Raw genomic sequence first — 27,936 nt, 5'->3', positions numbered from 1 at the left:
AATTATGGCTGCTTTAGTTCTGAATATTGACTTCTACTAAACAAGTTAATGATATTTAGGTAAATTGTTTGAATTAATGCCTTCAGTTACTTCATTTCATGTTTCTGTATAGAAAATAATTCAGTCTTCTTTAACTGCATTCTCTTAATTAGCTATATCTCAAAACACTTTGTTATTCAAATGTTTGGTGGAATAGACAGGAGAAATTGTAATCTTGCTTTTTGTACTAAACATATACAGTAAGAACCAGGTGCTACCACATGCTATTTTTCCTATTTTATCCTGTAATTTTAGCAGATTTTTCAGAAGTGCAGCATTCATAATACTTTCCAGGTCTTTAATATAATGTATCTACTGTTGCCAAAATTAGACACGCCACATTTCATGCACTGTCCCTACAGGAGTGACAGGAGGCAGTACCAGTGCAAGTCCGTGCATCAGCACCTGCTTAGTCCTTGGTGAGTGATGTCCAAAGGCCCATTTTGTCTTCCTGCTCAGCAACATGAGCATGTTTCTCAGCTAACAGTAGCACTGAAGATATGGTGGTACAAGCTGAGTAGTAGCTAGCAAAGTAGGTAAAAACTTCTTCCTTGGAGCCCTGATTTGTTCATTAGCCATTTCACAACCAAGTATTCCTTCACCACTATATACTTCCTGTACTCAGTATATTACAATCAACAGCCAACAAGGTTATTCTGTTAGTCCTGCAGGGTTTCTTTGTTGCTTTGCTCTGTCTGTATTACAGAAGGCTGTTGCTTTGAGCTTGATGGCTGTTGCCAAGCTGACCATTCTGATTGTCGTCTCTCTTCTTAAAGAAGAAGGAGTACAGATCTGAAAATAACTTCATTACAAATATTCTATGGATTTTGTCTGGTTTTCAAAGTATACCTTCCAGTTTGTAGTTGAGTCACAAGTCATTTGATAGCTTTCTTTTCTGAGTTTTTAGTGTCTTCATAGGTTTAACTGTTTTTTACAGTCTTAGATGTAGTGAACTTCTCAAAAGATAATGAGTATCAGCTACCACTCTTAGCTGTGAAGCTCACCCAAGCCTTGTTTCTTTTGTATCTGCAGTGATTTTTTTTCTGTAGTCATAGATCATACTGGCTTTCATCTCCTGTATGTCACAATACTTCCATGATTTATAAACTGTGTGTCTGTGGCCTCTACTAATATAGTAAATTTATTTCACTTTTGATGTATGGTGTGCAAGAATTAAGGCTGGAATATTTATTCAGTGCATAGTTTGTGTAGCTGCCAGGCAAACTGCAGGGACAGGAGAGGTGGGAATCCTGCCCAGCTGGATAAAGAGTTGTGGTTGCAGTTGTGTTCGATGCTGCTGACCGACCTTCACAGCATCTACTGCTCTGCACAGCAAGGACTACAAAATGTTGAGTAAACATTTTGCCATGGCTTTGCTTTCATTCTCTCCTGTTATTTGGAGGAAACAGGAGGAGAAGCTGGGTCTCATACCCTTGAAGAGTTTGCAATTAATTTACTTAATAATGCATTTGAAAGGATTGCTGTTCTATACTGGCAATGTGTACTGCCAGTCGTAGCCAAAGTGAATTCAATTTACCCTCCTAGCTGTGTTTCTACTAATGCAAGCATCTGAATGCAGACAAGGAAGAAGGTCACTACAGCATTATTATTTTGGAAAGTTTCCGGATTTCTGTTCTTGGCTAACTGGATTTCTCACTGCTTTAAATCCAAACCAGCAAGATGGTGGCTGAATGTCATCACTCATATCGTGACTACTGGAAGTCTACGTGATACTCAGACTGAACATGATAGTCAACATTTATCTTAATAATGTTCTTACAGTGCAGGTACTCATATTCATAAAAACTGAGATTAGTAAGGAATTAATAAGGAAAGGTACCAAACATTGAAGATATTTATCTGTGTAAGTGCTTTGACAGGATCCTGCAGACTAGGGTGAGTGGCTGTACTGCTTGTCATGCATTGTGCCTGTTTACTGTGTGACTAGAGGGAGGCTTTCAAAGCTGTCAGGATAGCTTTATTCACTAGCATTACTGTTCTAAAAATAAATATCTCCTCATTACTGCTCACATGAAACACCAGTAGACTCTATTAATGCTGTGTCTCGGCATTGACTTGACAAGCTAGAATAAATTTATGCTCTCTGAGAGGTGAGAGATGAGAAACAAATAACTGACTGAAGGTTAAAAATCTAGCAGTCCAAGGCATTGCATTGATTGGGCAAGCCCCAGTTCTCATTCTTCTGCCAAAACTCTGATACCACATGTTGCATATTTTTTCAGTTAGAAGATGATTATTTTATTTACTGAACTATTAGTCTGCATTTTCTGTCCTTTAGCAAGGACTGCAATTTCCAGGAAGCATATAACCTCACTGAAGAATATTGATTTTATCCCTAACATTATGATTTCTAGAACTCAAAGGAGTTCAGAAATAGTTGCCTTTTCTTATTTCAGGCACTGCAGTAATTTTCAAACTGAAAGATCTCTGGGTCCTCTCTAATGGTGAGTAGAATGAGATCCAAGCAACAGTGGATGTATAGGTTTAGAGGAGAAGGAGAATGAGCTGCTTTCTCTGGAAATGGTCTGCAAAGTGCAGCAGCAGCTGGAGAATCAGTAGAAATGGCCCTCTTGCATTTTGATTGAGGGTCGCTTTAAGTGGTGTGGAAGAACAACTTCTAAAGGACTGGGGACAGGATAAATTGACCATCAGTTTTAACAGGCATTGCTGTGTTAGACAAGCAGCCATCTGCCTCGCTTACTGTCCTGCCATACACACTCTTCAGCAATAGTCCCAAGAGAGCCACTCCCTTAATCATTAGTTGTCATCTATTTGGTTGTATTTAATTAAGGTTATTGAGGGATCTCCAGGCACCTTCTGGGAAGTTGTATTAATTGGAAACCTACAGGGTGCCAGGTTCCTTCATTCTGCCTAGAGACCAGAGACCTCTACTGACAGGCTGAAATTAATCAGAGATAAAATCCTTTTAGTGATATGACCAACTGAGCCAAAGCCTACATCAGGCTTTAACAAACTGTACTTCTCTTTATGGTCCATTGTCTCAGAGCTGGCAGTGAGAGATCTATGGCCCTGCAGAGGGATTAGGAAGGATAGAGAGGAGTGGAGCTACAGGATTTGTTCCAGAACTCTGACACCACTATCATCTTCATTTGTGTGCTGTTAAATACATTTTTTACTGCAGAAAAGACCCATTTAATGTGCAATGTCTCAGCTAGAGATGGTTCTGGGGATCTTGGAATGGATCAGAACAGATGATAATACTTTGTGGCATCTCTGAGCAAATAAGGAGGCACAGGTAATTTGCAGTGGAAATGGGCTGAGTTTCCTAGATCCTGGGGATTAGGGATGGCAGCTCAGAACTACTCAGGCTGACAGGAAAATGCAGGGCAGCTGATCTGCTTGAGATAGCACAGGATAAGGGTTGGTGTGGGAGTTGGGATGGGGTGTGACACATCCAGTTGTGAGTGCATGAATACACTGTGCTGATAAGAGCATTAAGTACTAATACAGTCCAAACACAATAGCTCAGCAGGCAGGAGTTAAGTCTGACCCACCTGGAATCTTAGCAAACTGGTTGCTTTCATTGCTAAAGTTGAAGTGGAAGTGCTTTACATTTTAAGGCACCTCTAATTAAGTTAGTTTAAGGAGGTCAGGGTGAGAGAGAGGAGAATCAAGTGTGGTTGGTGAGGGCATTATGAACTGGTATGGTGCATTCAGGATAAGTTTGTATGAATATAGTGGAATTTACCTGAAAGCTGGATCCAGGCAGTCAAAAGGACACGGATATCAACTCTATTCTTTTCTGCCAATACAACAGATTTCTTAGCCTCATCCCTTAACTGATTTTTAGATAGTGTCTGGACATTTTAATAACTACACCAGAAAGTAAAGAATACATGATGTAATTTCTCATCTCTTAAAGAGGTATTTAAGAAAGCAGTGTCATTTTAAAGGATGTATTTTATCACAGCATTGCTAGCATTGCTTTTAATTGTGGCATAGCATTTACTGTAGCATCATATGTGACCCTTATTCAGTTGTGATATATATTCCTTTCAAATCTAATATTAGTAGTTTAAACTCTATGGTTCATTTTGGTTTTGACCAGCTGAAACACAAGCTAGGATTCAGCTTTAGATGTGTCGATACAAGAAAAATATTGTAAATGCTAATTAGTGAAAGCTAAAGTTTTACATGGTTTTTATAGTTGTACATTCAAGATTCACAGTAAAACATCTCTGGGGTTCACTGTTGAGGGAATTTAGTTTCTGAGTGTCCCTATAAAGTCAGCACTTCTGTCCCACCCTTTAGTGACTTGGTGCTATCAGCTGTACAAAATACAGGCTGTAGAGACATTTGGCTATTCAATAACACAGCCTTTTTGTAGTTCTGCATTCTTCCTTAAAATTAATGTGTAATATTAAAAAATACTGTTTAATAATAAAACTGTGTCCTGCTACGGACATCTCTGCATGGTGTGTGCAGACACCATCATGTACCTTATTCTGTCTGACTGGGAATCTCTTATGCTGAGGCTCCAATACGGGACTGATGCCAAAAAATTAGTTCTATTGCAGACAGCAGTAACTTACAGGAAGCTATTACAATTCTCCTTGTGTAGTTTGCCTTTCTCTTTCCTAGCCTCCCCTCCTCCCCCACCTCATTTTTCTTGCAATTACTTAAATGAGAGATCAGCTTTTGAAGGTGAAAGGACCTGAAGGTGCTGCCACCATTAACTAATATAATTTGGAAAAAGGGAGGCTGATTTACAGGGAGTGCAGTTCAGCTTTTATATCCCAGTACGTTTGTCTTTCCTTGTTACTGTTTCTTGCCCATCTAGTTAGACATTGCAGGGGGCAAATGCAGCAGGGAAAGGTGGGTAGCTAGCAGTAGGGTAGGAAGGGTAGCTAGAAGAGGCAGAACCAAGAATAGCTGAACCTCACATGAATGGGAATACTGAAATGTATTTCATGTCCCTGTCTGGGATTTTTAAAGTCTGTTGTTCAGAGTTGTACAGTGCAAGCCCTCTGGCCTAATTTGAAGGTGTCAGCCTGTTTTCTTCCTTCTCTACTGGTAGTCAAGCTCAGAGCTTGTTTCCTGTCTTTTCAGAAAAAAATGGGAATAGAGAAACATCCTGCTTACCAAAATATTTCAGAATTTCCAGAAAGTGTTTGAATTTGGACCTTAAGAGATGAAAATGCACTACCAGAAGAAAACTGAAAATAATATATTTTGTTTACTTAAACATGTCTTCTTATACTCTTTAATTTGGACTCTAAGTATATACTATTTTAAAAGTAACACAAAAATAATTATATAATTGGATATACCAGGATTTATTGCTAGCAGATGCAGTAAATTCTAGTAACCATATTGAGAATAGTGTGGTATAGGTTTGGTGATGTTTAGCTCAAGTTAACAGAATTTCTGAAGTCTCTAACTTCTTGACTAGGCAAAGGGGTGTGCTTTGGGTTTTATATCTAGGAGGTTGAATATTTTTTAATCCAAATCAGTCTCCTGTGGGAAAAAAAATTGCAAAGAAAAGCATTTTTGATTTAGTCTTCTGAATATGGTCAGAGGACTTCAGCTGTTCCTGATACAGTGGTAAAATGGCATATTCAGGAACTGCTCCATGACAAGGATCTGAGTGCTTTGTGTCCCCAGTGTTCAGTGTCTAACTCCTCAGTTTTGTGCATCTACCTTGTCCCTCCTGCTGTGCAGAGACTTGTTTGTATCCCAGCCCTTGGAATGCTCCTGTGCCTTCTGTACTGCCTGCCTTTTTCTGCTGGGGACATAAGCACTCCTGAACCTGCCAGATTCCAGGACCTAGGGAAGAAACTTCTGGGAATGAGAGGTGTTTCCACCACTGAGGCTGTGGGAACAATGCTACCATTTTGGAAGCAGCAGTTTCAGTATCTTCTTGGAAGGAACAGTAGGAACAGGGGAGATCCAGCAGTAATGGATGGAAATGAAGGGCTAAGTGATGAGAGTTTAAAGCACCAAGAGTTTCCATACAGCTGCAGAAGAACTGGAGAAGAGACAAGTGAGAGGGACCTCATCCATGTCTGTAGTATCTGAGGGGAGAGCATCAAAGGGATGGAGGGATCCAGGCTCTTCTCTGTGGTGCTGCGCAACAGGACAAGAGGCAATGGGCAGAAGCTGATGCACAGGAAATTCCACCTGAACACGAATAATAGCTTTAGTGTGCAGGTGACCGAGCACTGGAACAGCCCAGAGAGGCTCTGGAGCCTCCCTCGTTGGAGATACTCCATGAGCGTCTGGATGCAATCCTGCAATGTGCTCTGGGACCCTGCTTGAGCACAGATGACCCACTGTGATCCTTTCGAGCCTCGCCCATTCTGCGACTCCTTTAATCCCATCTGAATTACTTGAGCCAATCATGAGGAGGGTTAGCTCCTTCCTTCGCTGTTTTTGCCGCGGAAGGAGCTGTGGGCGGCAGGCTGCCGGGCCGTGCGGAAGCTGAGGGGCGTTGCTCGGTGCCGTCCTTGGCCCGGCGGGGGGCAGGGGCGGGCAGGCGGCTGCGCCTCAGGCCCCGCGCGGACATGGCGGCGCCCGCGTACCCGGCCTGGGTGACGCGCTGGGTGTCGGGGCAGTGGCGGAACAAGAAGCGGCCCCCGGCGCTCCGCCCGCCCCGGACACTGGCGCTGGCCGACAAGGTGGCGAACCGCCGGGAGCAGTCGACAGGTGAGCTGCCGGCGGCGGGGAGCGGTGGCCCGGGAGGGGCCGCGCTGCCGGCAGAGCTCGGCGGCGCCTTGTGCTCCGCAGGGCGAGAGGGGAGCGCCGGGCTGGGCCATGGAATTCCTTCTGTGGGCAGGATCGCTTCCTCACTCTGCAACCCTGAGTTTGGGTCGTATGTGAGTCAGACACGCTGCATCGTAGCATTGCCTTTACCTTAAAAATTCAGTCAGATGCTGGATGGCTGCAGCGATTTGCTTTCTGTTAGCAGCAACTTCTCTGCCCAAAGCAAAGCTGGGATTTTCAGTTAGGCATTTTCCCAATTTCTTTGGAGCTTTATGCACTGTGGGGGCTGTTTGCATGAAATCCCAAACACCTGAGATGCCTGCTTGTGTCTTTCCCTTCTAGAGGCAACGTGCATTACGGAGATGTCAGTAATGATGGCCTGCTGGAAACAGAATGACTTCAACGACGCGCCCTGTGCCGAGGAGATCAGGATGTTCTATGACTGCGTGGCAAAGGCAGAAGTAATTAAGGCCTCTTTTATGTTCCTAAAGGCTAGTAGTAGGGAAGGAGAAAGCCTCCAGTCATTTTTTGTGTGCGAGTAAGAATTTGATTGTGACCCATTTGAGCAACTAAGAGCCATGAAAACTGGTGAAGGATCTAGAGGCTCCTACACGGAGGGGCTGACGTAGCTGGGGTTGTTTAGTCTGGAAAAGAGGCTCAAGGGAGACCTTATTGCTTTTTACAATTATCAGATGGGGGTCAGCCTTTTGTCCCAGGCAACTGGTGATGTGACAAGAGGACATAACCTTGAGCTGTGCCAGGAGAGGTTCAGGCTGGACATCAGGAAGAACTTTTTTACTAAAAGGGGACAGAAGCATTGGAACAGGCTGGCCTGGGAGGTGCTGGTCACCATCCCTGGTGGCATTCAGTAAATGACTGGACATGTCAGTGCCATGGTCTAGTTGGCAAGGTGGCCATTGGTCAAAGGTTGGACTCAATCTTGGAGGTCTTTTCCAACCTGTTTCTGACTTTGAGGGCCAGACATTTTTGAAGAATAAATTTCATATTGCTTGAAAATTAGAGGTTTCTGATATTATGTATTAACATATTATAATAATACTATATTATAAGCTTGAAATAAAATAATTTTCAAAATAGACTAAAGGTAAGTATATGTACTAAACTTGTCCTTAAACTGGTTTCAGGTTTCCATTTTCTTTCAGTAACAGTGTTGTCATTTAAATAGTTATTTACTGTTGCTGTTTGACAGCATAAGTAAAAAATTATTCACAGTTTATTTGGTAGATGACAAAGAAGCAAACAAAGACAAAATATAACAGAAAGTAAAAAGAAAAAATCGGGGTTGTTACCAGAAGTTTATGTCATTGTTAACTAAGAATATGGAAGGATATAATCTTCACAAGATGCCAGTCATTAATTGGTGTCATTTAAAGGTCATCAGCTTGTGATTATTGAGCCAAGAGCTATGGTAAGTGTTCCTTAAAGAAACAGCATTTTTCTAAAAGAAACATCCCTGTACAATTAGTAATAGTCTCTGGGAATGATCGTCAACTCTGCAAATAAACAGCGGTAAATATTTTGAGTTTTTCTTTTCTCTTTCAGAAAGAGCGCAAGAATCAAAATGAGGACACCCTGTCATCCAAGGGAAATTTGCCTTCAAGCAAAGTGAACAAGCTCCTGAAGAGGTTTCCTCAGATCACACGTTACGTATAATGTACTTTATGAAAGAGACTGTGGACAAGCAATTAACGTTGGGGTCTTGGTCAAAAAAAAGGAAAGTCGAGTTAAGTGATTTTTTGATTCAAGTGGTGCATGGATCTTGACCCTGCTTTTGATTCCAGGACAAAAACCACCCATCTTGAGTATCAGCTGATTCTGTTCACGAGACTCTTGGGTCTTGCAGTGTTAGGATTTCTGCGGTGTGTTGTTCAGCTTGCCTACCCAGGTCCTGTTAAATAAAACCTTCTAGGCATTCATGTAAATGCATTTCCTAACAGGGCATGACTTCTCCACGTGCAAGCTTCTTGCCCAGCTCTGGAGCTGCTGTCAGAATGTGTTTGGGCTCAAACACTGAGCCAAGCTAAAATTAGTAATGATAGTAGTAATTGATGGTATGATGGTTCATACTCTTACATGAGTGTATTCACAATCTGGTGCCTCTTGAAATTTTTTGAATTTCCACTGCTGTAAAAAAAAGGCTGTAAAATTTACAAAAAATCTCCAGCAAAATACCTTGTTCCTACATAATACATTGGTAAGTATCAAATATAACTTTAACATGGAAGCTTGTGATTTAGCTTGTGATTTGCAGGTGGGACAAGTATGGTGCCACATAAGTTTGATTATTTTGTCTGTACTGTAATAAAGCAAGACTGGTGTTTGACTTGGGCAACTCAATCTACAACAAAATTTTTTCATTGTTTTTTGGTAAAAAAAAAAAAACAAACTAAAAGGGGGAGAGAAAGTTAAAGCAGGGATTGATAATTGAAATAATTTAATTCATTTCTAGTTTTGATTGTGGGGAGAGAGGGGTGGTTTCCACTGCAGTGCCACAAAACTGCAGGCCGGTTCTTGGGAACAGTACCTGATTGGGTTGAAAAATGCAGTGTCTTGGAGAACTGATGTTAGAACCATTTATATCAGTAATTCTTTTGGGTGTGTAGAAGCAGAATAAGAGGAGAGTCAGGCACTCACATACTGTGTGGTTACCCATGGGTGGCTGTAGAGTTTGCTGGAGCTGAGTCCTCTGGAGCCCCAGGCTGATACCTGTTCATCACAAAAATTTTAGTCAGGTGCAGGCTTTCAAGTTACTGAAGCAACATTCTCTTAGTGGTTAATTACAGTGGCTCATTAGTGGATAATCCAGGGTAGCTTATTCTTTTGTTGGTATTATGACATAATTGGGTCTTTTAGAGGACTTGGGGTCAGCAAGAACACAATATCCACATCTGAGTTCAGGAAAGCACTTTGGTTCTGTGGAATTGTGCGTTTTCTGTCCAGAAGACATTGTTAAAATTAATGCTATTTGCTGTTCCTTCGTTTCTGGAGGATATAAACTAGATTGGGAGTGAGGAACTGATTCACCTCTGTTGATGGTGATTTTTCTTCATATTAAAACTTGGAATAAAAGTTTTATGCATCTCTTAAGATAGCACCTGTGCTGAATGTACCAAATTCTAGTGTCTGTGAGGAGCAGTCTTATATAAGAGGCTGTAACAGAGACACTTAATACCTTTTTCTATTTTTACTTTTGAAATTTTGCACAGCTCCCTCTAATCTGAACAGCTGTTTTTGCATTGCACTGCTTCATGGTGAGCTTCACAAATTCAGTTGTTTGGGGTTTTGTCTAACCTTTTATATGTCTACTATAAGCTTGAAATTACTATGCTAAGGTTTTCCAATCATTTTGTTTGAGAGGAAGTAAGCCATGCTTTTCAGGTGCACCCAGGTTTTACAGTGCTCCCTTTACAAATACTTGAGCAATTCTTTTGCTTTTGTTGTAACCAAAAACCCTCCAGTTACTGATTGTCCTTGGCAATTTCAGCTGCTGGCCATTTTCTGCCTCTCACCATTAAGCTTGTATTAGTGTTTAAATGCATTTTGTGACATGCTCCTATTGAGGGTCACTCCATTAATAGTTCATGTGTGTACCCACAGGGAACAACGCTGTTCTTTCTGACTTGGGGTTTGTACCACCTCATGATGCTGTTGCTGGGGGATAAGGAAAAATGTTCTGGTGTGGAACACACTGGTTAAGAATGTTGCTGCAGAGACCTGTATGCGATTGCGTGGTGAGGAAAGAATTAAACAAAAGCTGACTAGCTGTTCTACCCTCCTAAGTCGGATTTACAGGATTTAAGCAGATCTGCTGGAATTCCTTGATCTTATTCCTGTACCTTATAGCTTGACTATTATACCAGCTCTGGCTATGATTGCTGTTAACTACTCCTTTTAGGCTTTCATTGTGGAGGTGGCATTAATATTTCAGCTGGTCCTGATGAACAGTTGTCCTGCCAGTTCAGGAGAAATAGGTTGAATTCCAGAGAGCCAGGGACATTTTACAAGATGGCATTTCTTGTTCAGAAGGGTCGGTACAGAAAAATTGGCAAAATCAAGACAGACTCTGTGGGGAATCATAGACTTCCTGTAATAGAACTATGCATATATGGGGTGAGAAGGACTACTGTTAAACAGTAGATTTAGATTTTTACAGCTACTTCAAATTTCCCTATACAAGAAAGTTTAGAATGTTTTACCTTATCTGTAGATACATTACTGATCTAAACTGCTATAGTTATATTGGTATAATTCCCTTTTAGGTCTTCCTCTCCACCTTGGAGAGTAGTCATGAGAGGCTTTTGAGAATCTGAGATCCACCTCTCTCAAGGAATGTCATTACGTGTGTGAGAAAAACTAGGGGACTCTTGGTAAGAAGGAAATGGTTCCAAAACAGTACCTGCCAGAGAGGAGACAACTGCAAAACCCACTGTATCTTCCCAGTTCATTATTCTTCCAGAAAGCGAATACAGGCTTGGACTTCTGTTGCTTTTGGTGTAGTGGTCTGTGTTTCCTTTAAAATTCCTTTTATCTATTAAATCACTTTTTTAAGGAAGACTTTGCCTTGACAGGGAAGCAACTTAGAAGGTAGCATGAGAGAAATCCAGTGCAGGCTTCTGCTAGAGGTGTTAAACCCTGTGTGTCAGAGGCCTGAACAGGGAGACTCTCATGGGATGGAGTTCTGAATGAGCATCAACAGCCTCTAGTAAGGAGCTAGTTTCTCTGAATGCTAATAGAATTTCTGTTCTTGTTTCCAGTATGTCCTTTCCTTGTGTGTTCAGTGGAGGAAGTGGTTCTAACACAGTCCCATATTTTTATTTTGTTCTGCTCCTTTGTGCTACTGCTGCCTGAGAGTTTAGTGGGATGTAGTATCTAAGCTATTTCCATCCCCTGCTGCCCTGATCGTCTGCCTCCCTGACTATGAGGATAGAGGAGATTTGCTCCTAATTAACTGAGTGTAATTCTTGGCCAAATCCACTCCAGAAACAGCTTCTTTTTACCACTTAGTGACTCCTGTAAAAGATCCAGCACGGAGAGAAATTTCCTTGCCTTTGATGAGTGACTGAGGATGAGGCAACACAAAACTGTCACTTGAAGTGAGTAATGGGCAAAAGTGAAGGAAGAAAGAAAAGAGGCTTTTTGTCAAGTCAGTAGATTTTTAGCAGCCTGTTCCTTGTTTTTATGCTGAAGGTGTCTTTGGAAGTGCTACTCAGCAGACTTGGCCAGAAGTGAGCTCATTTCTAAAGGTGACCTTCATGTTTCATGCTGTAGAACACCACGAGTTCATTGCTCCAAAATCAGAATATAAGAAATGCCCATTAGACTGAGCAGAGAAGCAGCACAAGGAATGTGTAAAAAAGTATTTCCAAGACTGAACAGCTTCAAATTAACAAATTGCCTTCTTAGATTTAGCAGTATTTACAGCTTGTAGCCTTGAAACCTAATTCCTATGAAGGACCAGCAAGTTGAAAACACTAAAAACCCCCATGGGGTGGGATTGTTCATGGTAATACAATAATGATTAACCCTCTGGAAAGCATCCTAGCCAATTGAGAAAAAATATAGCCCAAGGTCAAGGAGACGCTTGATGGCAAAGTTCTGTGGTGGCAATACCCATGATGGCAAGACACAGGGCTGAAAATTGGGAGCACCCTGGAGAGGGCTGTGCCACCTGTGGATTTTCCGGGGGAGATCTGGAAGCTGCTTAATGCAGAGTTTGCTGGGTCCCATTTACCTGGGTTCAAATCTGAGGAGAGCTGACCTCGGGAAGCTGCAAGCTGCTAATCGAGGAGGCAGCGGTGGGGGGGATAAAGTCCAGATTCCTTCCAAGAAGTCTAATCTCTGGCAAATGTACGCGCACACGCCGTTGCCTTTCCCAGTTGTTGCTGGGGGCTTTGCAATAGGACGCAGCCCCAGCTCCTTGCCGTGCTGCAGCCTCTGTGCCTTGGGAAGAGGGGGAAAGGAGCTGGGGAAGGAGCCTTGCAGGAGAGGAGCGGAGCGGGCGCTGGCCCCGCCGCCGGGCACAAGGGGCGGGGAGGCGGAGGCTGGCGCTGCGAGCAGCGCGTACCTGGAGCACGGGAGGCTGTGGAGAGGAGGGGACAGCGGCGTGAGGAGAGGGCTGAGGGCTGTGCCCCACCGCTTGTGCTCGCCTCCGCCCGTCTTCCAGTGTGCTAGCGAAATTCGGGGACACGTTCTGTTCCCTTATTTCTCTCCTCTCTTCTTCCCCTTTCTGAAGAGAAGAATTAATGAGAAGAGATGGGGAGAGGAACGGGAAAGTGAAATTCTAAGATGCTGCGGGGAACTTTGATCCCTTTCCTCACATCCCTTTCCCTGCGCAGAAATGGCAAAGGCAGCCCGCTCCCCCCGGTGCGGAGCGGCTAGCGTGGGAAAGCAGAGCCTGGCAGCTGAACGAGAATGTGATGCCTGAAGAACCTTCTGCTCACTTTGTACGAGGGATGGAAATCTCCAAAATACTCGGGCTCCTGGTAGAGCTCTCAAGTTTGCTATCCTGTCTCAGATGTGTGGAGGTAAGAAAAGGTTGGTTTTCTATCTGCTTGTAAGTCACATGGCTCTTTTAATATCCTCACTGTAAGTGGATCTTGTTATTACTTAAATATGTTTCTTAGAGCATTTAGGCAGCTGTGGTCTCTGGGAAGGACTGGGGGCTTGGGGAGAGATTTGTTTCATTGTGCATATAACTTCAGAAAAAGAAATAAACCAGGAAAGCAGAATACACAAGGGCTTGCAGATGCTTTGGCTTGGGTTTCCAGTGTTTCTCAGGCACTGCGGTGACCTTGGCAGGAAAGATCCTTTATTTCTGTTCTTTGCTGATTGTCTCTCTTGCTTGTGGACAGATGATTTATAGCTGCACAGACCTGGGACAATGCCTGCAGCATAGGCTGTTTGCACTGAATTTAATTGGTGGCGATGGTCAGCGTTGGGGTATTTTGGAAGCTGCTACAGAAACTGACAGAAACTAATTTTTCATTAGAAGGGAAGTTAATTACTTGGATTGAAGTACTTTTGTTTATGGTCCAAGAAGAGCAGGTTCAGTCTCTCATATATATCCTGTTATTAGTCTGACCCATCCTTGTATCACTGGCAGGCTTACATGTGTCTGCAGGTGTGCACTAAAAGCTAGGGACTGAGGGACCTGGATTGTGGTGCAGTCACAAAAGTACAGCTTAGCTCACTTTCTACTCTCTGCAAATAGCTTTCAGATCCTCAGGTAAGTCCTTCAGTGTAGTTGGTCCAGAAACCCTTATGTGGGCTTGCAACAGCCTGATACATGCAGATAGATGAATTTTTTGCCTGAAAAGGGTTTTTCTGTGTATCTCTTTCACATATGAACCTGAGATCTGATCTGCTACTACTGAACCGTGTCAGGAGTTCGTCTTCCATATGCAGTATCCATTCTGACTTCTGGGAAGTGATGCTGGAGGTTGGCCATGGTTGTCAGCACCTTCTGGATCATATTCATAAGCTTGATTTGAAAATTATATCTGACATGAATAGGTGTTGTTCTTGTCAGGCTTCTGTGGGAATTACCTCTGCTAATTCCAGAAGTGGATTTGGTTTAATTCCAAATTTAACTGTTCCTATTTTCCAGGAAGAGGTGAAACTGAGAGAAGCAAAATGAAGAAAACCACAACCATTACCAATAGCTAGTATCCTTTAGCTGCACATCTCTGCTCTGTGAATTACAACTCTTTCTTCATATTAAAGTATTAGAAATGTTCATTTAGAATGTTTTGAAACAAATTAAACTACAAGGAGCTAGCAGAAGCATGTACAGTTTCTTCTTTTCACTCTGAGTCTGTGAAGGTCTTATACTTGCTTGCCCATCATGTAGCGATGTTGAGTGGAGATCTCTATCTGTCAGCCTACAGTCCCATTACAACCACAAAAAGACCTGCCTGTAAGAGGAAATGCAGTTTTGGGGCCAGACAGGATGCTAGAATTCTGAGGACTTTGTTTCATATTTTTTGGTCTTGGCTTTTTAACCCCATTTCGATAATAACACCATAGGCCATATCATATTTTCAAGTATTAAAAACAAAATCCTCAAAAGGCCTTGGATTTTCTTCCTTGGATGTTTCCCACTTTATACATGGATGTTTATTACCATTTTAACAGGTATTCTCAGGGCATCATCCTGTCACTCAAGTAGAGAAATATCTGCTACTATAGCTGTAGATGACTTGCCCTATAAACAGTGAGAGAATGAGTAGTTATTATTTTTCTTACTGATAATAATGATTTTCTTCTAGATTTCCTTTACATAGGCATATCACTCAGACTTCCGACTCTGTTGATAAAAAAACAAGCAGAGCCCAGTAATGCAGTGCTTAGATCAAGAGTAAATCTCTGCAGGCCAGCAGCTATTCATTTTGTTGCAAGTGGACCGAGCTATGATTGTATTTGAAGAGGAGCAATGGGGAGACCAGGGGAGAGACTGGTTACTGGGGTGTGTTTGCCTGAAGCTGAGCTGCTTTTAGGACATGCCCATGTTTATTTCATTGGATAATCATCTCTGCTTTTGCTGTTTCTTTTCCCAGGCTTTCCTGGGATCCAAGCCCAACCAAAACCACTTGCAGAGTGCAGGTAAGAACAAGAAGTTATTAATTCAGTCATTGGGCAGGCTCTTTCCTCCAGTGGTGATCTGAGACCATAGGCACGATGAACCACTGCTACCTGGCCTTCTTCCTTTCTTTTCATCACTTCTTCAATCTTTTCTCTTGTCCCAATGCCTGTTTATCTCCTTCACCAACATTGCCAGACTACATCTGTTCCTTCATGTTGAATGCTCTTGCAGCTCCCTGCTCCTCCCACATGTTCTTTTCATTTAATCTCTTCCTTTGCCTTGTTCTTTTTTGCATGCTTACCTTTTCTCTGCTCTAATAACTACTGAATTCTCAGACACCCTCTCTGAGGGTCCCAATTGATGCCACACATATGATTTGTTTGCCAGGCATTGACTTCCAACTGCTTCTCATTTTTGCGCCTTGCATTTGACCTTCAGCTGTCACTTACCCCCTCTGGGCCTGACTGTGGCTAGAAGGCAAATGCCATGATGCAAAATTACTTTGTACCCTTGCTCTTTGCCCCAGGTGCAGAAGGGTTTTCTGAAAGTGTTGGCTTCTTTCTGTTTACTTAGTGAATAGAGCTGTAAAAGTCTCTTTCTCAGTCTATCCTTCCCATGTTATGGACTCTATAAAGTCCACAAAACCTGGGTGTTTTTTTCCCACTTCGTTATTTCAGTGCCATGAATGGAGAGTTTTCTCCTTTGTGAAGGACCATAATAAATTAATTATTGGGTATTTCTACACTGGATATTTTACATGGGCACTGAAACATTGGTACCTGCACTTCCCACAAAATAAATTCCCTTTCTCTTCCAATATATTAGCCAAGCTCAGATAAGTCAGTGATCTGCTCATGTGTATTAGGGAACATACATGCAATGAAATACAGTGTCATTTCCCACCTTCCTGCTTTGTACAGTTCTGCTCCAAAGTGAGTACATATATTGCATGTACAGTAATGGGAACCAGTTCAAATTTTCATGTTTGGGCCCTAAGTTAACACTCTTCAAAGGTCTGTCTAGTCAGTTCATTGGTTCAGATCAATTTGTGGTTTAGACAGTGAGTATTATGAATATTCTTTGAGCAGCACCTTGAAGAGCGATAGAGTTTGAATCAAGCAAGCAGCAGCTGAGACTGCAGACACCAGGGGTATTTCTCATAACCATGTTGTGTCCCATGTTGTCTGAGCTTTGGTGTGGTGCCTTAGGTGATGCTAACCCTCCCTTCCTGTGCCCAGCGCCCAGCGTGTGTGCTGTGGGCCCTCTCGGGTACTACAACGGCTCGCTGGCGGTCACCGAGGCCGGGGCACAGTGTCTCAGCTGGGCAGAGTTCCCTGATTACATTCAGCAGTACCCAGACCGCGGCCTGGGGGACCACAACTTCTGCAGGAACCCAGACGGGGGAACAACGCCCTGGTGCTTCTACAGGCTTGTGTCAGGGGCCATTGGCTGGGCCAACTGTGACTGTAACCAAGGTAAGGGCTGTGCTGCCTCAGGGCTCAAGCCAGCCGTGTGTGCTGCACAGACTTGCAAGGGGCAGGTGGAACACCCTGTGAAAAAAGCACTGTACAAAGACTGTTCCAAATTGTTGAAATAATTAATACTAGAGGCTAGCCTGTGTGGGAGAAGAACGTCTGTATATAGTAGGGGGTGGATTTAAGCTGCTGTAGCTGTAATGCCTTGTATAGATGTTTTATTCTCATACAAGGAGACTTCTTTTTTTTTCTACTGCTAACTTATGCCACTTTGGAAACAGTTTCAGTTATGTAGAAAACAACCCACTTCTGCCCCTTTATGGTCCACATCAGAGCATTCCTCTGATGTAAGTGTAGCAGTTCAAATATAAACTTCTTTAATATAAAATCTTCTGTGGCAAGGCAGGTCATTGGCTTGTGTTAAATTTCCTCAGTGCTGGCAGAAGGACTACTGTTTACTTTGAGGCAAGCAAGGAGCTGAGCTCTCTCAATGGATTGGCTGCTGTGCAGCATTTTTGAAAATATCCTGTTTTCTGACCTTCCTTGCTTTTCCTGCATTTTGCAGAACAGTTTAATAAATGAATTGACAGTCTTTTCCCTTGCTAGTGGATGTGCTTTCAAAGATGGCTTCATTAAAGGGAAGAATATAAGTGCAGTGGTGCTGTGTGCCTGCAGTGAGGTGCTGCAGACAGGTGTGTACTTCTGCAAGTAAATAACTGAGTGAGGAGATGTCCTTTCTAAACAGTGGTAAAATTTTTAGTGGGCTGGGAATTGAAAGGGTATTTACACTGGCACTTCCTTTTCTTAGAGAATTTAAAGAGGATTCATCTGTTGTTACTGAACATCTCACTGTAGCAACAGAGTCATGCAGGTGAAGCAGTTGATGGAAATAGATCAGTGGAGTTTCAGAAGTAATTAGATAGATTTACACACACCCTTTGAAGACAGCATGTAAAATCATCCCCATTCCACAGAAGGAGAATCCAAGAGCTTTTGCAGAAGCCAAATTTCCTGCTGGTGTTACCATGGATTTGAAAAGATCATAATAACAACCATCCTCCCAAGCAGCCATTGCTGGAACTGGGAACGTGCACATCCCACACCCTTTCATGCACATCACTTTAGTGCCAGCACAGGTAAAACAGGGATGAAAGAAGCCAAGTGCAGTTCAGCTCAGCTACTTGCAAAGTCCAAGACTTGCTGGTCTGAACCTTCTATCAGCAGATAGCAGCTGGTTTTTGGTTGGTTTTTTTTCTCCTTTGGAAGGTGCTGTGCGGTTGGCTGAAGACAGTAGTGTGGAGCTGTACTTCAATGGACTCTGGGGTACCATCTGTGCTGACCACTGGACTGACTGGGATGCCAGTGTTGTCTGCAGGCAACTTGGTCTCAGGTGGGAACCTCAGTCTGGTTGTCAGAGGTACATACTCATGTGACTTTTGAAAGAGCAGCCTCTGTGGTTACAGTCCCTCTGGCACAGTGTGTTGGCTGGCAGAAAGGAGTTTGTTTTGTGGTATGATTTCCCACTTACCAGGGTCCTTTTGTACTGTTTTCTTTCTGTGGCTATCCCCAACCCAATCAGCATTTGCAAGAATTTTTTCAAACAATAGTTTCTGCTTTATGCTCCAGGCTGTGAAGACTGAGCTGTGAGATCACATTCCCTTTTTATGATCATCAGCTGGCGTTACTTTAGTGCTCTAACAGAAATTTTAGGAGTATGAACTCTCTGGGTATCTGGGATTTGGACATTCAAACTTCCAAACAGCAAGGAGATAAGGTCCACAGAGAGGGAAGGTGATTCAGATAGTTTGGTGTTTGAGTCTATTGATGGGTTTGTTCATTGCTTTCAAACAAGAGTGCCATTTCTGACTACACCAACTCCTCTGCCGTAGGTGGGCACATAAAAGGATTAGGAAGTGCTGTGTGCTTGCTTGTGCTTTCCCATTAGATTGTAAATGGGCACCCCTTTATGCACTTCCAATTAACTGGGCACACCAGGATGTGAAATGCCACAACTGGACTGGAGAGTCACAACAGTGGAAGGAACTTGTAAATGAAGCCATGCTGTGGCATTTCATTGCTCTGTTGCATCCTCTGTACCAGTGAGATTGGCACAGCTGGGAAGAAGAGTCATTCTGGACCATGGCCTGTTCCCCTGCACCTGCAGTCAGCAAACTGCCATGGAGATGAGGAAGCCCTGCTGCAGTGTGGCTATCAGGAAGCTCTGTCAGGACCTTGTAACCAGGGGAGTGCTGTGGTAACCTGTGTTCCTCCAGAAGGTAAATCTCCAGGGAAAGATCTCAATCTCCCAAAGACGGCTGATGCTTATGACCACATCCCCTTTTTATCAAGCCAGGTTTTTGTCTGCAGGCAGAAAACTCCTGGTCACTACAGCAGTCAATTAAGGAGACAGCTCTGGACCAGCAGTACCCCACTCAGGGGCTGCAGTCATGGGTACTTGTGGGGGTCTAGAAGGGAGGATGTGATAAGAGAGCATCACGAGAGCTCCTCTAGCTAGAGAATGATTCTACACCCTAAACTGCTGGATGTGCTTTGTCTCTGTCTTGTTCTGTTGTGCTCTCTTTCCCTTTCTTGAAGCACAGGTGTAGGTGCCCCACTTCGTATAGTTGGGGGGAAGGAGAGCTTTGAAGGGCGAGTGGAGGTTTACCATGATGGCAAGTGGGGAACCATCTGTGATGATCAGTGGGACGACCGGGATGCTGAAGTAGTCTGTAGACAGCTGGGACTCAGGTAATTTCCTTGCTGTATGTCATGGAGCAGTAGTAGAAGTAGGCAGAATGAAGAACATGAGAGCGTGTCCCTTCATTGTCCCTTTACTGCCCTTCACAGCCCTTCCTGTAGGAGATATACAGAAACTCTGGGAAACATGATTCTGGACTGATCATCCTATGAAGGGATTTTGTACCCCCATTATTTTCAATGTTATGGATTTGTGCTGTGTAAAAAAAAAAAAAAAGAAAAAAAAGGTACATTCCTGACTCAAGATTGTTTGTGTTTACCCTTGTTCATCATTTTTGCATACGTCCTGATACAAACCTTGTTGGGCTCAATGACAACTTGTAATGGTGATTTCCATATGTGAACTGCAGCTGCTTACTTGGTTAAGTTTAAACACATCTAGTTTCACTGGCTGCCCTTATCCTCTTCAGACAGGAAAGCAAGAGAAACCACCTCATTCTTCTGTGTACCATTCAATGCTTAACATGGGAGCTGTTGTATACTGAGCATTCTTGAAAATCACATCAGTACAGGATTATTTAAAATAGATTGTTCAAATTTGAGATCCCTCAATCTTTAGGAGTTTTGCCTGTTATAAGATTGTAACTGAGACTGATGTTACATCATTGTCTGCAGAAGTCTGAACTGTTTGTGTTGTAGTAACATTTTTGTTATTTGCTGGAAGGGCTCATTACAAACTTTCCAATAATGTATTTCACTTAACAGTTGGCAACTCCACTGTGTCAAAAATACAGATGATCTATGGGAAGATAATGACCCAGCATAGGAGAGTCCCTGTGCAAGGCAGAATCTGAGCACACAAGACTGTGGCCTTCCTTACTGAGCATACATGTCTGTAATGTTTACAGTGGGACTCCAAAAGCCTTGTCATGGGCTCACTATGGACAGGGATCTGGCCCAATCCTGCTGGATGAAGTGCAGTGCTCAGGGAATGAACTCTCCCTTGATCAGTGCAAGAAGAGTGACTGGGGACAGCAAAACTGTGACCACATTGAAGATGCTGGGGTCTCCTGTGACCCTTTCACAGGTACAGATGTACAGCTCTGTCAGATGCAGTCGGTCTCACCTCCACATTACTCAGCTTGCTCAGCAGGTAAGGCCCTGCTTCAGGATCCTGAACAGCTTCCATATATGGCTGCCATAAGGGCTGCTGGATGTGGAGGCAGAGAGTAAGGGAATGGATCAGAGGCAGACTTGGTGATGTTCCTACGGTTTTGCTCAGGTAGTGTGGAAAGGCTGAAATGAATCCTCCCTTGACAGATGGGTGTGTTTGGAAGTGATGTTTGTATTTTGAGTACCCACAGACATCTGTCTCTTTTGTTTCTTTCACTCGTGGGGGGTACAGAGACCTAGCCGTGGTGCACAGGCTGTTTCTTTTCTCCCCTGCTGAGGGCTGCCCCTTCCTTCTCCCACCCCCTGCAGAGGGCACGGTCCGGCTGGCTGGCGGCCGCAGCCCCAGCGAAGGCAGGGTGGAAGTTTACTACAATGGAGACTGGGGCACGGTGTGCGACGATGGCTGGACAGACCTCGGCGCCCAAGTGGTCTGCAGGCAGCTGGGCTTCAGGTATGACTGAGAGTGTGCAGTGTCTGTGCTTCCTAATTTCAAGGATTAGATTCCATCACCCTTCACTGGGATAGGCTGGATCTTAATCCTTCAACGCTGTCTTTGTTAGAAGGCTTATTACCATTATGCAACTTAGGAAAAAAAGATTAATAGGTATCCACATCCTTTCCAAAGGGCAAAAATAAATCTATAATTTCTTGCCTCAGCCTGTTTTGAAAGCAGATAACAGGCTTAATACTGTCCATATGAACCCCTCAGCAAAGTCCAAGAATCTTTTTTAATGCTCCTTAATTTTGCAGGTGTCACTTCTGCTCTGTCAGTAAAAGGATATCACCTATCTGCTCCAAATGTATCACCCTCAATAGCTGAACAAAGACCATTAGGGCAAAAAAGAGTAGTAATAGGGATTTTCAGCCCATTGCTGAGCTGTCATCCCTTCAGGTAGGAGTTTGGGAAAGATTTAAAATCAGGATACTCTTGGCTTTGAGCTAGTAAAATGGGGTTATGTGGATTTTTTTAACATGATTAGGGTCTTTTAAAATTTCAACTTTATAGATGAAAGAAAGACTGTAATACATTATTTCCTTTGAGTTCAGCTACATACTATCTTTTAGAGCCTCAAAGTTTGCAGCTTTCTGCAGTTCAATTCCAGGTAGCTGTTTCCTATAAAAAGAAGTAGAATTACTTAAATGTCAACATTTTTGACGCCTCCTGCCAGCCCCTCCTCAAACTGATGTACCTGCTATAACTGCAAAGCAGCCTCTGCTGGCCCTCTGTGCTTTTGACCGTGCCTTTGACCAAACACGAGAAAATGGACTGGTCTGAGAGGCCCCTCTGAAAACCGAAGCTGGCGGGATGTGAGGGTGCTTGGTTGTCACACTCTGTGTCCACTGAGTGGTTTAGGTCAGGAGGCCACCAGTACCATGGTTAAGTGGGGGAGTTTCTCTTTGGATCTGAGCTTTGGTCCTTCTGTGGCACTTAGAGTTTCAATGTTATTTTCTGTTTCCTTCCTCTAGTGGTCCTGCTGCTCTGGCCTCTGAAGGAGACTATGCTGCTGGCCAAGGCTTCATCTTACTGGATGATGTGGCATGTGTGGGGACAGAGCTGTCTCTCCTGGACTGTCCCCACAGCAACTGGGGGCAGCATGACTGCTCCCATGCTGAGGATCTGGGAGTCCGCTGTTCCCCAGAAAGCAACACGGTCATGGATGGCAGCCTGGGTAACTCACCTTGCTCTTGCCCTGAACAGTGGGAAAGTTTCACCTTCTGGTCTATTCCCTTGGAAGCTCTGGCAGATGTGGGAGTTTTCCCTGTGCTGTTTCAACAAGAAGTATGCTTTTTGAGGAGGAATGAGCCCTGGCTGAGTTGGGGCAGAACCACAAATCTGTGGCTCCACCAGACCTACTATCAGACCAGCATATAAATGGAAACTGGAGAGAGTTTTATTGGCAGTCTCTGAAACAAACCTCAGGGTCTGAGGGACAGTGGCTGCCTTTGTGTGCCATTGCTCAAGGGAACCCTTCAACTAGACCTTTTAGGAAACTTGGGTGTGGTTACATTAGTGCCACATCTTGCCAAGACAGGAGGATTTCAGATGCAAAGGGTTGCTGTTTGCACTCCTTTGTGTGGATGGCAAAATTCTAATTCAAATTGTGAAAGTATTTCAAGTTAGTATAATTTCTTAATTTATATAATGCCTCACGCTCTCCCCTTTCCTTACTACAGGAGACTTTCCAGTTTGTCAGACATTTGTTAGTGAAATAGTTGGCATCCAACATTTTTGTTTTTCCTGGATGTAGAACCTTTCTCTTGCTTAGAATCATGTAGTAGTTTTACAATTCAATGGATTTTTTTCCCAGGCATGTTTAAGCTTGTCTAACTCTTGGCTTAGGAGTTAATAACTTTCTTTCTGTTCTTGTTCTTCTCTTTACTCAGCTTTCAGAGTATGATCCACTTATGATTTCCAGTATGTATTAAATAAATTAGTATGTATATAGTCTTCTGATTCAGCACAGAGGTAAAATGTCTTCATATAGACACACTTCTTTCTTTTTTTTTCTTCCCCCCCCCCCTTTTTTTTTTCTTTTTGTTTTAAGCTTACTGATATCTGGGATTAATAATTTTCCATAGAACCCAAGTTCTGGACACCTGACCCCTCTGGTTATTTGGATTGCAGCAGCCCATGTGTTTTGTCCTTCAGGGCCTCCCGTGCGGCTGGTGGATGGAGAGAGCAGCAAGGAGGGCCGGGTTGAGGTATTGCTGAACGGGCAGTGGGGCAGTGTCTGTGACGATGACTGGACAGACAGAGATGCTGCAGTGGTTTGCAGGCAACTGGGATTTAGGTAAGAGCTGTGCTACAGGCATCTTCCAGGCAGAAACAGCTCTCAGGAGCACTTCTGGACTTGTTTCTGGGGGCTTAGTTTTGGAACAGCCAGATATGCTTGAGGGAGTAGGTTGCTCTTCTCATTCTACTACTGTCTGTGTGTGGAGTGACACATAAATATTATTCCACTTAAAATGCACTGGTGCCTCAGGTTCACTTGGCTCCTGCTCACTGCAGATTAGCCACCTTCTCTCTAATTGCAGTGGTACAGCAAAAGCCAGGGCAATGGCTTATTTTGGTGAAGGCCATGGGCCCATCCATCTGGACAACATAGAATGCAGTGGCATGGAGCACACCCTGGGGCAATGTGCCACACCTGACACCAGGATTCACAGCTGCTGGCACAGTGAGGATGCTGGGGTGATCTGTGACTATGTGGAAGAAAAGATCCAAGATATCAGGAGAACAGGTGACATTCCCATTTCTTCTATGCAGGAATCTGGAGCTCTGGTTTAGAATTTCTGCATGCTTTTGTGGTTTTTCCCTGTCATTCTTGTCTTCGGCTGAAACTTAACCTACAAAATAAGCATGTCCTGTCCTGCACCTCCTATGTTTTTCTTGTTTTCAATGTATCTTCTTAGAAGCACAGAGTGTTCCAAATTAGTCTGAGGAGCTCCACCCATGTCAGGCCTTTGAGACTGCAGAATTTCCCCACAGCCAAGTCACCATATACTTCCTTAGAACAGCACCCATAAGCAACCTTTGGGGTTTAGAGTACTGAGGAAGTATAAGTATAGGTCCCGCTCTTGGCGTGAGACTACAGAGACTTCAGGTAATCACCTCCAGTGAAATTAAGGAAACCTGGGGGATCAAATGTTCTATGAATTCCATAGGCACAGCACAACACAGTCAATTACCTTGAGGATTAATGCCCTCAGAGAAGCTGAATGGCATTTGGCTCTGTGACAGCAATGCTGATACTTAAGGTGAAGGTCCCTACCCAGCGGCTCTAACTTTGCCATGCAGGTCCAGAGTCTGGTGTGTGTGGGATGCGCCTGCTTCATCGTCGCAAGAAAAGGATCATAGGTGGAAACAAGTCTCTGAGGTACTACTTTGTAATTGCTGAGTCAGACTGGTTCCAGCTTTCCTTCAGGCTCTGGAAATAGCTTGGCAGATGCTGACTACATTAATGCATTTTCACTGGTGATTTTTGAACTTGGTTTAAACCAGTATCTAGGGAAGAATGCAAGCCAGCTGAGCTCAGATGAGACAGTGGATGGGAAAAGAGGAAAATGGCCCCCAGGTGTGTGAGACCACTTATTCCCATTTGTTCTTCAGAGGCAGTTGGCCATGGCAGGCCTCACTGCGGCTGAAGGGTTTTCGTCGAGATACTCGTCTGCTGTGCGGAGCAACGCTGATCAGCAGCTGCTGGGTGGTGACTGCAGCCCACTGCTTCAAAAGGTGTGTTTGGGAGTGGGGAGCCCCAAGGAATACTCAATGATGGACAAGATAACCTCATACAAATTTATCCTCCTAGCCCAGTGGAACTACACGAGCAAAGTTTCTAAAGATCTTCAGGTTATGATGTGTGATCTTGGGGTACTTATGGAGACAACTCAGTACATACTTGCTTTTTCCCTCACTGCTTACACCTGGCCTCTTAACTCTGAGGCTTTACAGCGTAAAGGGAAACAGCATTTTGACATTTTAAGTGCTTTAAGGAATTGTGAACAGGTCGGTTCACAAGCCTGTTGCAACTATATTAATAATTTTTATCAGAACAAAAGCTCTGTGCCTGGTAGACAGTGATTTGGGACACCAAATCTGCTAAAGAGGTCCCACAGTCCTGCAGCTGGAATTGTTTTACCACTGTGGTGTAAGGATGTGGTTCAGTCTCATAGCAACTGAGACTTGTGTAAGTCTGCTTTCCTTTAGCAGGAGTATTGAGATCTTGAGTGTGATTTTCTCCAGGTTTGGTGCTGATGTGCGGCGCTACCTCCTGCGCGTGGGCGATTACCACACAGGTGTGAAGGATGAGTTTGAGAGGGAGCTGCCTGTGGAGCGGATTGTCCTCCACAGGAACTACTGGGCTGGCAGCAATGATAATGACATAGCCCTGGTCCGGATGCGGGGCAGAGAAGGGCACTGTCTCTCCTTCAATCACCACGTTCTGCCCGTCTGCCTGCCTGACAGGAGAGAGAGGTCTGACATCAACAGGCAAGCCTGCATCATCTCTGGCTGGGGAGACACAGGTGAGTGGTGGGGCTTTGAGAGGCAAGAGAGGTGAGGAAGTTTGCCTTCAGAAGCCTATATGGGCAATTAATTTATGTCAATTCAAGGCTATGTTCTCACTGCTCCCATTGTCTGTGCCAGTACATGGTGCTACGGAATAGGAAGAATAGGAAGATGAGCTGGGTTTTGTGCTATTGCATTTTCATCTGATTTTGAGTCTTATTGAGTCTGCTCAAAATTGGTGAAAGCTTTGGTTTCCATAGCATCCCTCTGAAGCTGTGGGAGAGACCAATGCTGCCATCTGGCCACAGTCCTCTCTTTCTTCCCATTTCTACACATGTGTTTGCCCACAGTAGACCCCTAAGGGAGCAGCCTGTGCAGAGCTGCTATACCAAGCCTGTGAGAGGCCTCCATGTTTCCATGGCCTGCCTTCTTCATGGTACTGTCAAAGTGAAGTGAGAGCTTAGAGATAGAAGGAGCTCTCAGTGATAAATCTCTCTTGGACTACTTTGCTTAATCTCCATGTGTATTTCTGCAAGGACAGATGGACTCTGAGTCTGGTTTCTGCCCTGGGTTCAAGACAGCCTGGACCTGTCCCCTTTGAGCATATGTGAAGTGAAGCTTCCTAGATAAAAGGGAGCATGGAGGCCTTTCTGGGGCTGCTATGACTGGAGAAAAGCCATACGTTTAGAAAGGTTTCCTGCCAAAAGCCCCAGGAGCTCATCTGCTGATTTTGGACTTGCCCGTCCTCCTCAGCTGTTTCCCCAGCTATTACCGCAGCTTTTAACTGCAAGTACATATCTGCCTTTGGAGTCCAGTTGTGCCAGTTGCACGTGTCACTTCAGGATGTTTGGGGTGGATCAAGGAGCAACTTAGCCATGTAACTACCTTAAGTTGTACTGGAGCTTAGTGGCTAGAATCCTTCCCACGCACCAAACGCTGCTTTCTCAATGAGGAGCAGTTACCTACTACCTTGTGAACTTACATAAACCTTGGGCACAGAGAGGTCATACTCTAATATAGCATATTAGCCTTATGTTCTGAGCAACCCTGGGCTAATAAAGAGATGGGATCAAATAAACTCAAGTCTGGCCAAAGATGAAGGGAATTCCCTTTGAATAATATTTGAATGCCTCTGAAACATCTTCTAAAACTTCTCTGAGGACTGAGCACTTAACATATACTACTACATTTATTTTCTTGAGAAAACACTGTCCTTGCTTTACTGAGGAGGAAATTGAGATTTGGAGAGGTGAGATAAATTGAACAAGGTTCAAGTTACTTGTTGACAGACTCAGGAGTAAGACTCATCCTTTGATCTAACCTTTTTCTACAACCCTCTTCCCCACATCTTTGATCTTAGAGCTCTTTTTTTGTGGTCTGGCTTGGCCTCACTGTTTTCTGAAGTTCTTGTGGTTTCAGAGATGCTGAGCTCAGCCTATTTCTGTGCTGCAGACTTGACAAGAAATGTGTAGGTGTCTGGTTGCACTGTTGCACCAGGTCACTACTGTTGCCTGTATGTGAATCAGTCTGGCTGGTCTGTTTTATTCCAGGGAAGTCCTATTCCAGAACCCTGCTGCAGGGGGTGGTGCCCCTTCTCCCACGGGAAGACTGTGAGGCTCGTTACGGGCGGAAGTTCACCAACCGCATGATTTGTGCTGGGAACCTCTCTGAAGATAAACGGGTGGACAGCTGTCAGGGTGACAGTGGAGGGCCACTCATGTGTCAGAGATCAAATGGACGCTGGATCATTTTGGGCATCACTTCCTGGGGGTATGGCTGTGGTCGGAAGGATTCGCCCGGTGTGTACACAAAGGTCAGCAAATTCGTACCCTGGATCAAGAAAGTGACCAAGCTGAAATGAAAATGACTGAGCCCTTGGAATTTCAGCACGTGGTCCTTTTGCCCTGCAGCAGCAGAAGGCTGTGGCTTCTGGTCTGTGACTGATGGAGATTTTGACATTGGACATTGGCAAAAGATTTTAATGTAGAATTGGAAGGAAAAGAGTTATGACTGATTCTTTAAAGTTTTTGGTTTCACTTTAGTCTGTAATCTGTAAGCAGAGAAAGCAGGTGCACAGTGGTAACAATGATCAGTATATGTTGCTCTAAATATCTGAATCCTTTAATGCAATCACACTTATTCCTTTGCCCTGGCCCACAGAAATGGTAGAAGTAGAGAGATACCTACTGCTGCAAATC

The 27,936-nt window shown here is 43.9% G+C and overlaps 2 protein-coding genes and 1 long non-coding RNA gene across 3 annotated transcripts in view; 2 read left to right on the top strand and 1 right to left on the bottom strand.

The window, feature by feature from the left end:
• Positions 1-6,529: 6,529 nt before the first annotated feature.
• CHCHD1 (coiled-coil-helix-coiled-coil-helix domain containing 1) lies at positions 6,530-9,153 on the top strand. Its single transcript, XM_039727360.1, has 3 exons — positions 6,530-6,726; positions 7,126-7,244; positions 8,347-9,153. The coding sequence occupies exons 1-3, from the start codon at positions 6,585-6,587 to the stop codon at positions 8,455-8,457; spliced, it is 372 nt and encodes a 123-aa protein (XP_039583294.1). The 5' UTR covers positions 6,530-6,584; the 3' UTR covers positions 8,458-9,153.
• The window catches only part of LOC120510944, a 30,984-nt gene continuing 11,421 nt past the window's right edge, over positions 8,374-27,936 (bottom strand). The window contains exon 3 of the long non-coding RNA XR_005629632.1: positions 8,374-9,510. This is a non-coding gene — a long non-coding RNA (uncharacterized LOC120510944). The remainder of the gene's footprint in view (positions 9,511-27,936) is intronic.
• LOC120510941 (neurotrypsin-like) lies at positions 12,549-27,732 on the top strand. The gene is made up of 15 exons (XM_039727357.1): positions 12,549-13,328; positions 15,360-15,405; positions 16,624-16,860; positions 18,127-18,250; positions 18,961-19,136; positions 19,461-19,608; positions 20,466-20,644; positions 21,040-21,181; positions 22,198-22,400; positions 23,381-23,522; positions 23,767-23,972; positions 24,530-24,608; positions 24,842-24,964; positions 25,475-25,755; positions 27,289-27,732. Exons 1-15 carry the CDS (start codon positions 13,221-13,223, stop codon positions 27,597-27,599), a joined length of 2,505 nt encoding a protein of 834 aa, XP_039583291.1. The 5' UTR covers positions 12,549-13,220; the 3' UTR covers positions 27,600-27,732.

Source organism: Passer montanus, unplaced genomic scaffold, assembly GCF_014805655.1.
Source record: "Passer montanus isolate IOZ18808 unplaced genomic scaffold, ASM1480565v1 scaffold61, whole genome shotgun sequence".
In the NCBI taxonomy this organism is placed as follows: domain Eukaryota; kingdom Metazoa; phylum Chordata; class Aves; order Passeriformes; family Passeridae; genus Passer; species Passer montanus.
Note: the sequence above shows the minus strand (reverse complement) of the source record. Positions and strands in the feature narration are given on the sequence as shown.